Genomic DNA, 12,689 nt, shown 5'->3' on the forward strand with positions numbered 1-12,689 from the left:
GAGATTTGTAAAAAGTGAATTTGTAATGTTTTGGAAGCTTGTTTTCTCTCCCAATAATTCACCAGTCAATTTTAGTTTATCAAATTTTACCAAATTGCATTAATTATCTCACATTTAATAATTATATATTATATATAATTACGATAATTTATAATTAATTATAATTTATAATTAATTATAAATAAATACTACAAGCTATGAATAATTATATATACATATCCAATTACTCAATTTAATAATTACAAATTAATTAATATATAGTTAAACAAATAATAAATATTTTATGTCCTTTTTATCCATTTAACAATTTTTTAGCTAATTCCAGCTGCTTTTATAAAGCAACTCTTCTTCAATCACATACCTACATGAACTTTTAAATGCCTTTAAAGTTGCAAATTTACAATTACATACTTTAATCTCACAACTACACAAACTTACAACTACTAACTAGTTTATGTGGAACACACCCAACTCTCATCAATTTTTCTATTGCATTTAATATTGTTAAGCAAGTGTCACACAAAATATACAACATTTGTTAAAATCTCAATTTTGTAGTAGTATCTTATAAAAACTAAATCCATAAACACCAACCAGTCCAAATTATTTTTTCATATCAATAATTTTTTTTAAAATTAATTAATTAAAAAAATCCGAAATACTTCTTACAATTTGCTGTTTTTGTAGTTGAAAATTGAAAATGAATAACTGACAGCTTTTGTAGTTGAAAATTAAAAGTGAATAAAATTTACACATCATGTGTGGACGTGGTGCACGGAAAACGCATGACGTGAGACCGTACCATATAAATACCCTATTCCATCGTTTTCATTCCCCACACGCTGAAACAGTGAGTGTGAAACCAATCCAAAACTTCCGTAACCGTTCTCTTCAAGAACTTCACCTTTTCTCCATTCTCACTCACACTATTCAATCATCACAATTCTTTGCACAAATTTTCTCTGAATTTTCTCAGTAACTAAACATCAATGACAAACGGATCCAGAAGATCGAAGCGTAAGGCTAATCTGGAACCACCACTGAACATCAACAAGAAGCTCCGGTCGAAGCTCCCTCGCCGGAGACGGTGCCATATCTCGCCGGTGCTGATTGTTTCTTCGAAAATCAAGGTATCCGGCGAGAATACTCGTTTCTCGTTCATTTCAGTTGATTCGAGCTGTTCTTCTGACTTCGCCGGTGCCGGTGGTGAGGTATCGTGCGATTCTAGCAGAGCTTCTGCTGTTTTTGCTCGAGACGGAAGTTACAACAAATCGAAGAATAGATTAGCAAGGGAGATCGAAGTTTCTAATAAGGTTGAACGTGCTGCTGATTTGAAGAGAAATCAGAGATTCGAGAAGCGGAATGTAAATGAAGTGGAACTCTCGGAGTCTTCATGTGTGGATTCAAACTCTGGATTTCATGAACGAAGCAGGAGCTTGATTTTGAAGCTCAATAGTGGAAATGTGATTAAGAATCTTCAAGAGAATGATGAAGTTTCCGAAGCTTGCACGAAATCAGAGATAAGTAACGACGAAATATTTTCCAGCAAAAATTCAAACTCCGGCAACGGAAATTTGAATTTGAAAGTATCTTCGGAGATAAACAAAAACGATGTGATTTCAGTTTCAGTTAGTTCTGCTTTTCCTGCGACGTCGTTTGAGGATGAAAAGACGAGATGTAAGGAAAACAGAGCATCTGAATTTGAATACTCTCCAGGTTCGAAAAACGATGTCGTATCAGATCTCGCTTGCACTGAGAAACTTCAATTCTCTTACTACGACGACGAATCGGAGTACGGTTCAACTCAGGAAACTTCTTCATTCTGTGATCTTCACTCCGAGATCTTCGTTGGAAGCTCAGAGTTGGAGCTTTCAGATTACAGTCCTTCTCTGTTCATCGATTCTGGAAGCCAATTCACGCAGGGATCCGGTGAAGAAACTGAAACTCCTTCTCCAACTTATTCGTTCTTTCTTCAATACCGCAAGGAATTCTCAACACTAACTTCTCAAATCAGCAACGCTTCAAGCGTTGAAGATGAGGTTACTCTTAAGTACAAGGTATATATTTGAAAGCTGTTTTTAGCTTCTTGTTTATTTTTTGTATGTTTTCGGAGCTCTTAGTGTATACTGTTGTGTGATTTTAGTATGAGAGGTTCGAAGATTTGGATGACGAAGAAAGCTATCAGATGCTGAGAAAGAGAGAAAGGAAGCAAGTTTTCATGTCGAATTATGCTGAAACGTATATTTCTACAACTGAGGTCGGTGAGCTTGTGCTTCAGCAGCGCTCGCAAATGGTTCGTTGGATCACTGAGGTTTGCTCTAAAACTAGTTAGTCATTAATCATATTAGTTGAAATTGTAAGCATGAATTATGTTTATTCTTTAATCCACATATTAGTAATTACAATCATACTATATAAAATCATTGCAACTTTAAAACTATTATGATTACCTAATTTCCTTAAATTAAGGATAAATATAACGTGTTTATTTTGGTGTTAAGCGATGGTATATAAGGAACTAATTAGTGCTTGACAGTTATCACTTACCAGATGTTTATCATTTTAAAAACCTAGGAGTAGTATAACAGGGTTTATGATTACCGGTTACCCGATGTTTGTTATTTTAAAATAGTATAATAAATTTCTAATACTTGATAAATGTAGATTGTGTTTATAATACATTCCCAAAAATTCTTGTTTCTATGTTTACATTTCATTAATTAATATATTTTTTTAATCAAGTATTATTTTTTAATTGTAATAAAACACAAATGAGATGCTAAAGATGAAATAGGTAATCTTCATTTGATATGATGATCACATAAGAGATCTAGGTTTACAATTTAGAATCTAATATATTAGTTTTCTAAAAGTTAGGATTAATATTAATTATGTTTTCCATTTTCTAAAAATTTAATAATCAATCGCCTTGGTCTACTAAAAGCTATTTTTGCTTTTTATTACCCGAGAGAGAACACGTTGGAAGACTGCAACTGCAAAGGCCAAAAATGGGACGATTCAGTTAGTGAGTAAATATTGGGTAGAATAAGATTCTCGGAGAATAGTGATTTTTGGAGCATCGTCAATATCTTCCAATCGTATCGTGACATGTCAGATTATTTCTGTGTTGTGCTGTACTTTAGTATATCTTGTAGCTTCATGCATGCAACGCACTTTTCTCGTATTGGTGCATGTGGGTAGTTACCAGTTTGAGTTATCACTAGACTTGTTTTCCTTTACTTTGTAGACGTAGAAAGAAAATCCACGACCATAGATAGGACTAATTCGGTTAGGAGGGTTGTTTTGTCATTCTGTTCAACGCACTAAAGCAAATAAGGTCGTGTTCCATTCCGTTCATTGTGATAGTGTAACTAGGTAATCATGATTTTTATATTTATTTATGTTGGTTGGTATATACTGTTAAGTTACTAGAAACTGAATTACAAAAGCCTGATGAGGTCACATAGAATAATAAAATGAAAATTAGTATCAGTACAAGTGAATTTGATTTTCTTTTTATTATTAGTTAATACGATTATATTATTTGTTTATTGTATTATTAACGATATTAATATTAATGGTGAAATTACATATTGAATTTTCTTTCTCCTCTTTTTAAGACACGAATATGAATATGTGACGAAGTTTTCTGCTTGTCTTAGTTATTTAAGTATAGAATCGGGTCCACAACTAACCTTCAATGTAATTATTTATCAACCATTAGATTGCATAATAAATTTTAAATTTATATTTCGCTTAATATGTTCATGCGCATACAATTTCTCGTGAACCTTAGTTGATACTTATTTATATGTTTTATAATTTTAGAGGTAGTATTTATGTTTATATATATTCATTATATCATTTACCATTCATTTATATTACTTATATTTAAAATATAAATGGTAAATAATGCAATAACAATGTAAAATGATTTTCTAATAATTTTATTTCTAAACAAAGCTTATTTATGCTACTAACAAACACAGTGCATCAACTAAAATATTAACTGTTGAGAAATTAAATGCATGCCTTAGTTATACCAAAATGACGTTAAGCTTCAGATATTGTGGCAAGCATTTAAAATGCAGACATCATGGAAGTTGTGAACCTTTAAATTTCTAGTTGGTTTTGTTTAAAATGCTTACTTTTTTTTGTTATAATGCTTAAAATTTTCAATTTGCTTTAAATGTGCAGCAATCTTATCGAAAGCAGCTTCGGCCAGAGACGTTGTTTCTTGGAGTCAGCCTCCTTGACCGTTTCCTAAGCAAAGGATACTTCAAAACCAAAAGAAGCCTTCAACTTGTTGGAATAGCCTGCCTAACGTTAGCTACCAGGATTGAAGAAAACCAGCAAAATAACAGGTTCATCTTTTAATATTTCATTTCTTCCTATTTCCCTAGTTGTCTTGGGGAAAATTTGAAGTGATCGATTGGCTATTGAGTGACTGAACATTAATTAAGGAAAATGGAAATAGATTAGGATTTATTTTTTATTCAATTTCAGTTTATGTTTATCTAAGAAGAAAATTCTTATCCAACAACAATTTTTGAGTGTATGTTCACTGTCATAACTACACGAGGTCACAGTTAAAAAGAATTCTAACAACAATTATCTAAAAAATCAAACTATTGTCAATATAACAAATGTTGAATTATATACTTCGCTTCACAGATATTTTCAAAATATGACGTACTGATAGTAAATAATTAGTATTTACATACAATTTATCAAAATTTAAAGTTCACATTGGTTGGCTCAGATTGAAATGGAGAGGCCATATACTATGTTGTCTCTGCTACATTATGAAAGTTAATTTAGTTGTGAATTTGGTAATAATCTGACTTTCATTTCAATCTCAACATCATGCTAAGCGGTTACTCTCCACCTGTTGTAAGGATATTTAAATATATATACCTGCAAACTGAAGTCTTCCATTCCTTTTTTGTTCAATGAATAACCGAAATCTTTTATGGTTTCTACAGAGTGGGGCAAAAGAATTTCTACATAGGATGCAGTGTGTGCAGTAGAATTGAGGTGGTGGCTATGGAATGGATGGTGCAGGAGGTGCTCCAGTTCCAGTGTTTTCTTCCTACCATCCATAATTTCTTGTGGTATAGAACTATCCTTCTCATTACATTCTTCAGCAGGAGTATGGTCTAAAATTTTGCATAAAGGTTACAAGCAGCTAATGTTCATATATAGTTTCAAGTTTCAAGTTTCATTCGTCATTCTTATGTCACTTTCTTTCAGGATAACATTAAAGTGAAGGGTTTTAGCAAAGCCTTATCCCTTTATTTCTGTAATAGAAGATTTTTGGCCTTCAAAACTGTGCATAATATATAAATTGAAAGATAAAATTATGTTGTAATTTCAGAGCATGATTTAAGAAACACCTGTACCACCTTAAAAACAAAACAAAAAGTTCATAGCTGAATGCCTGAATCTGCCACTGGTGGAACTTGATACTTTCTTGTTAGTAGGATTTGATACTATTTATGCATTAGAATAAATATGTATAAATAAGACAAGTGTCAGCTGCTTCAAATTCAATACTACATACAACAACTTAAAAAATTGTAACTCTAATATCTGTAAGATTCTCCAGAAAAAAGGGTATGGAACCTGGATCCTCTGCAGCTGCAACTTTCCCCAGAAGTGATCAAATTTGTTTTCAGAATGGTCAATGTTAGCTCAATCTTATATAAGATGGATGTATTCACTTTGGTTTGAAATTGATATATCTCATATACGATTGGTTAAGTGTGCTGCAGAGGATCCATATACAAAAAATATAGTCCTTCTGCCCTTTTCTTTGTACGTGTTTCATCTGCATGTAATTTCACACTCTTGTAAAACTTCACAGGTTCTACCTAAAAGCCGCAAAAGCTGATGCAGTTATGGAGAAGAGGGTCAAGAACCTGTCAGTGCTGGCACTATCAGCTCATGAGCATCTATGTTACTGGCCCTCAACAGTTGCTGCAGCACTTGTAATTCTGGCTTGTTTAGAATTCAATCAAGAAGCATCCAGCAAAGTCATAGCGGTAATTACTTATAGAGAAACAATATATGCTTCAATGCTTTCGGTTACATTTTATCCTTTCTTAGTTTGTAACTTCAGCACAAAAATCAATCAAAATAGTACCCCAAAAAAATCAATCAAAATAGTACCCCAAAAAAATCAATCAAAATAGAGTATGACAGTGTTTGTTTGGTCTTGCTTTACACTGACTAAGTGAAAACACATTACATGTTTACTGCTGTGTTTGCCTTTTCTGAGTGCTTAATGTTTCACCTTTTCTTTTGGTCGTGCCTTACACTGAATTTGTGAAAACACTTGCTATCTGTATAGTAGTGTATGGCCTTTTCTGAATGCTAAATGTTTCACATATTCTTTTTGACATTTATCTTATAATTTTGCAGATCCACGTAAGATCAAAGGATGAGAATTTGCATGAATGTATGGAGGTAAGATAGCCCTATTTATTACAAATTAATGGTCATACTTTTTATTTTAGATTGAAGTCAAAGTAAACATTAAAAATAAACTTGTAAAATGTCACAATAAAAAAGCACCACGCTTATCATGAGAAAAAGACCCATACTAAAATTAATATGAATAAAATCATTTTATTCATCTCCTATATTTGTTTTATTGATTACTGATATGTTGGTATTATCTTCACTTAAACAGAGCTTGGAGTGGTTGTTACGATTTCTATGATAACATACCAGCTGGCATGGAGCACATTGGCTACACAATTCAGTTTTCTAGCGATTGTTCCTACACATCTCAAAACAAACGGCTTTCTCACAGGGTTTTACAAAAATATATCTTGCTCCTTTCAATATTTTTTTATCATATTTGACAGCTTCAATTTAATTACATAGCATCAAATCAAAGCATCATTGTCCAAAATGCCTATAGATGTTCTATCAAACATATTCAATTTCTATGTATATGTTCTGTAATACATAAAATAGGGGTTAGTTGAGAGAAAGACTTGGGAGAGGATGGCTTGCTTTCTGCAGGTTTTTGATCAGATTAATACAGACAGTAGGTTACATACGAAAATTACATGGATCTCTGCATGTAACAAGTCATTTTAGACCTATATTGGTAACAAGTCATTTTTTTAATATACCAAATGAAGCCGAGAGGCATAGTTAAAAACTCTATTCATTATTTGTGCTTTGTGAAACTTAAACAAGTAAGGCCCATATATAAACTATTATTTCATGTATGACTAATGGTTTTGTGTACTACTAGTTTGAGACAACTTTTATTATCCTTTGGATTTTGTGATATTTTCTTGAGAAAGTTGTCCCAAACTGGTTATACAGATAGAATGACTTGTGTATGCATAATTACATATACTATCTTATAGACTTGGAAGAAACAAGAAACCTTGTCTTGAAAAATTGCATTGTTGCTAATGAAGTTGAGGAATATTGCAGTTAATGATATTCCACAATAGAGCTATCAATAGAATGCTAAGATCTCAAGAACTGAAAATTTGAAAACAATACCCAATCTCATCTTGGAGAAAAGTTTTAGTTCCCAATTTAGTCTTGAGAAATGGAAACTTTTAACTTGATACCTAAGAATATGAAATACAGGGCTAATTTTATAGAAATTTGAGCTTCTTAGGGACCAATCTAGGAGTTTTCATTTCAGATATTAAACTTTGGACGAAAATTTTAACTCAGGCAAAATTGAGTAAGCAAACGATTCAAGGCAGGCAGCGCAAATGTATAAGGGAGGAGCTGGAGTTATATAGCCTATTCTTATTTTACTGTAAAGGAATAATGGAAACAGAAAAGCTTAGATCAAAGTTTTCTGTCATTGTAAAATGTTCCTGATAACACTAGGTTCAGCAAAACATAAATATACTGATGATAATGTTTTGCACTAAAACCACCTCCAATAACATAGGACCTACTGTGTGAGGTGACTGATTTAAAAAACTCAAAAATATTAAGATAATATAACAAATGACAATCATTTTTAAAGAATGATAGGTATATTTAAGAATCATATGTGTCAGACAAATCTTTACATCACTATAACAATCAACTAGAATTCTCATTATACAACAAACTTGCAGCAAATGAAGACTGGCAATAACTATGCTAACTAAACTAGTCCAACTGTGCCTGTGAGGATGTAAGGCATTTTGAGTCGGCTCAAGTTATATAATTCCCAGCTTCTTATCATTCACCTGAGTTGATAGGAACTACTGCAGGACCAACACCTGAAGACTCAAAGTGCATCTCCTTGCAAATTCATGAAAGGTCCCCTTCCTTTCGTTGTAAACGATCTCCTTCTTTTCCATCTCAGTTTGTTCAACCTTCTCCTTGGTTTTCATGCTGACATCCTCAGCTGCCTTTGCTATAGTGCTTAAGGCACTTGACACCCGCCATGCTCCAGTTAACAGCAATGGCAGACTTTGTCAGTTTGTCTTTTCAGAAACCTGAAAATTTTCATTTAGAATCTCTAATCACTGTAACTCAAATGCTGGCATAGATTTTAATGAATTATGGAAAGATTCTGTGTTATTCTTTACATATGGTAAACACCAATATATACAAAGTATGTTGCTGGTATTTTCTACCAGAATCTCTAAACATATCCCTATAATATCTCCTTAAACTATGCCTAGGAATATCTTGGTCAAGGTTACAGCAAATCACCATCAATATGGCTGATATTAATCCTACTTAACAGCAATGAAGATAAATACATATAATACCTACTATACAGTGAATAAATCCAGATTTGGTTTCCTATTAGATTTAACTATTAAAAGGCATTAAAATTTATATTTCTGTGACCAAGAACCCACACAAAAACATAATATTTATTCCTGGAACATGTATTCTACAATTATAATGCTAACGGATGTTGCAACGTAACAATTTTGTCCTCACATCTGAAACATGAAAGCTCCAATTTGATGTAGGTGTAGGGCGGGGAATTGCTTCAACTCTTTCATCATGATGCTCCACTGGAGCCTGCACATATTTTAAATTAAGGTACTTCAAGGATGATATTCTGTAAAGTAAGGTTCATAAGAAACACTAACATGTCCAAAACAAGAAAACGTAAAACAAGCTAGTCAAACAGAAATATAGATTCTTCTTTTTACATTTCATCTGAAAAAATAGAAACCATATTCTAATCATGGAATTAAGTTAAAGAAAGATACAAGAGCATTGATGGAATTTTAACCAGCAAGATACAAGACCTAATGTGTGATATCTGCAATTCGACATAGCTGATAAGACCATAGTCACATGCAGTTCTTTTCAGTACAAATACGTAGTACGTAATATGTTATTCTATCAAAGTATCGATACATTATAGATATACTTAGTTAATATATTATGTATGTTATGTATACTTATATTATGTCATTAACTATTAACTAATAATATATTTTAAGATATCTTATTTTAATTTTCTTTATACATATCCAATGTATATTTTTTATTATTATGTCATGAAAAAAAAAATATTGTTTTATATTATGTAAATATAAGAAGACAAAAGCTAAAAGATACATTCAGATTGTGATGTCCAGTTCATTCCCTTTTTAAGGCATTTATTATCATCTTATTCTTCCCAATAAAATAAAATGAAGTTAAATACTGTTACTTTACTCCACTACCCCAAGTGTAACAATTGCTACAATTTAAAAACAGAATACATTAAACCATTTTTGTTTTTTTAAGGCACTATCATAAACAAATGTTTGTCCTTTGATATATCTCCTGCATATTAGAGTGAATGACTATTTTCATCTCATCTTTCATATTCTCTTCCTCTCCCTTGGAGTGGGATTATAGACTCCTCTCTTTCAATAGCTTTTTGGAACTGTTTTTATTGTCATTTTGTTAACACCAATTCCTTTCTTTGTTCTCTCTTGTACTGAAATTGTAGGTGAAAACTTTGGTTCACTTCTTACGGGAGGTAATAAATGAATCAGAAGAGAACCAGTTTGTCAGAGAACCGCGAATAGGTACACATGAACCAGTTTGCGGTTCTCCCTCTACTTGAGCGAATTCTGTTTCTATGCATAAGACAGAAAGTTGTTAAACCAAAGTCTGCTTCTGCACTTAAAGTCCACATTCTTGCATACACAATGCACACTCACTCACATGCAGCAACAATGGCAATGGAATTGAGAAAGAAAGAAAGTATATAGAGTAGTAGAAGATGGAATAGATGAATGAATAACCTCTTTGTATTGAATGAATCTAAACACAACAATACAACACTCTAAAATCAAAGTCTTACAACAACTACTATTTATAGTAGTTTTCCCAACCAACTTAACTAACTAAAGTTTCTATATAAGAAACTTTACTAACTACACAATAAAAGGCTAAAATTACTTTATCTCTAATACTCCTTCTTAATTTCAGCCTTCATTCAATAGCTTTCACTCCAATTTGCCATATGAGTTTCACAAACCTCTATTTCTTCAAAACCTTGGTGAATATGTCAGCTTGTTGATTTTCAGTGTTGCAAAACTCAAGCTTTATTCTTCTTTTATCAACTTGATCCCTTAGGTAATGGAATCTGATTTCAATATGTTTACTCCTCCCATGAGCCACAGGATTCAAAGCAAGATTAATGGCTGACTTGTTGTCAACCATCAACAGAATACCCTCTTCTTCTTCTTGCAAACCAAGTTCCTCCATTAATGTACTCATCCAAGTTGCTTGTCATGCACACATAGAAGCAGCTATGTATTCACTTTCACAAGAAGATAGTGCTACTACATCTTGTTTCTTAGAGCACCAACTAATAGGAGCTTCCCCTAGCTTGAACAAGTAACCTGTGGTACTCTTCCTATCAGATTTATCACCACACCAATCTGCATCAGAGAAACCAAGCAATTCCAACTTGCAATTGATGTTCTGTTTAGAAGGAAACATGATTCCTAGGCCAAGTGTTCCTATGAGATACCTCAATACTCTCTTTACAGCAACCAGATGAGATTGGAGAGGGTTCTCCATGAATCTGCTTGCTACTCCTACTCCATAAGCAATGTCAGGTCTGGTATTGCATATGTACCTCAAAGTGCCTATCATTTGTCTAAACAAAGTTTTATCAACCAGCTTCTCCTCCTCAATTTGAGAGTTCACAGAGTTTGCTTCTACTGGTGTGTGAGAGGTGTTGCAATCTGCCATATGAAACCTTTTTAACACATCAGTTATGTATTTGCTTTGATGCATAACTATTCCAAGCTTTGTCCTCTTAAACTCAATGCCTAAGAAGTATGCTAATTCTCCAAGATTTGTCATTTCAAACTCTGATTTCATTTGGTGTTTGAAGGTTGCAATTTGATTAGAATTTGAACAAGTTATCAGCAGGTCATCCACATAGAGGCAAACAATTAGAGGTTCTGTCTTGTTCTTGCTTTTCACATAAACACCATGCTCAGAAGTGCATTTCAGGAAACCAATCTGTTTCAAAAATGCATCCATCCTCTTGTTCTATGCCCTTGGAGCTTGCTTCAATCCATACAACGCCTTATGCAACTTGTAAACCAGATCTTCTCTGCCACTTTCCACAAAACCTGGTGGTTGAGTCACAAATACATCCTTCTCTAGGGGTCCATTCAAAAATGCAGACTTTACATCCATTTGATGGATTTCCCATCTGTTATAGCTTGCCATAGCAACCACTAACCTCACTGTTTCTAGTCTTGCCATAGGTGCAAAGACTTCATCATAATCCAGTCCTTGCTTCTGCAAGAAACCTTTGGCAACCAACTTTGCTTTATACTTGGTTACTACCCCTTCTGGATTTACTTTTGTTTTGTATATCCACTTGACTTTGATAGCTCTTTTTCCTCTTGGTAATTCAACCAAGCTCCAAGTATTATTTCTGTTGATTGAGTTTAACTCTTCATTCATTGCCTCAATCCATTTTGGTTACTTTAAGGCTTCTTCTATGCTTACTAGTTCCTGCTCAGCCAAAAGAGCCATGTGTACAAGATCTCCCTCTTCAATGATGTTTGAATCATGAAACACATCATAGTCACTGAACCTTGAAGGTGGTTGTCTGCGTCTATGAGATGTGTTGTGATTGATTGTTGGTGCAGCCATGGGATTAACAACTTCAGTTTCTTCTTCACATTCATCAATTTGCAGATGTGTATCTTTGTTCTTTTCTGTGCTAGTGTTCCAATTCCAGCACTGATTTTCTTCAAACTTCAAGTCTCTACTCATCATTACTTTGTTGTTCTTTGGATCAAACACTTTATAGGATCCTGTGGAATGATAGCCCAAGAAGATCATTTTCTCTCCTCTTTCATCTAGTTTCTTCCTTCTGTGTTCAGGAACATGCTTGAAACATATGCATCCAAAGATCTTGAAGTGACTCACACTAGGCTTGAGTCCACTCCAAGCTTCTTCTGGTGTCTTTCCATCCAATCTTTTGGTTGGACTTCTATTAAGTATGTGCACAGCAGTAGAGACAGCCTCACCCCAAAATGTCTTTGGAAGATTTTTGGTTTTCAGCATACATCTGGCCATGTTGAGTATGGTTCTATTTGCTCTTTCTGCTGCACCATTGTGCTGTGGTGTGTATGGTGTTGTGATTTCATGTACTATGCCTTCTTTTGTGCAAAGCTCATGAAACTTTGTTGACACATACTCACCTCCACCATCAGATC

At 33.4% G+C, this 12,689-nt stretch overlaps 2 protein-coding genes across 2 annotated transcripts; one reads left to right on the forward strand and one right to left on the reverse strand.

Moving 5' to 3' along the window:
* On the forward strand, nt 853-7,183 carry LOC109359508 (cyclin-SDS). The gene is made up of 7 exons (XM_019604200.1): nt 853-2,057; nt 2,144-2,311; nt 4,198-4,364; nt 4,986-5,114; nt 5,867-6,044; nt 6,424-6,468; nt 6,695-7,183. The coding sequence occupies exons 1-7, from the start codon at nt 990-992 to the stop codon at nt 6,722-6,724; spliced, it is 1,785 nt and encodes a 594-aa protein (XP_019459745.1). The 5' UTR covers nt 853-989; the 3' UTR covers nt 6,725-7,183.
* On the reverse strand, nt 10,732-11,496 carry LOC109359741 (uncharacterized mitochondrial protein AtMg00810-like). Its single transcript, XM_019604431.1, has one exon. The coding sequence runs from the start codon at nt 11,494-11,496 to the stop codon at nt 10,732-10,734; it is 765 nt and encodes a 254-aa protein (XP_019459976.1).

This window comes from Lupinus angustifolius, chromosome LG11 (genome assembly GCF_001865875.1).
Source record: "Lupinus angustifolius cultivar Tanjil chromosome LG11, LupAngTanjil_v1.0, whole genome shotgun sequence".
NCBI classification, from domain to species: domain Eukaryota; kingdom Viridiplantae; phylum Streptophyta; class Magnoliopsida; order Fabales; family Fabaceae; genus Lupinus; species Lupinus angustifolius.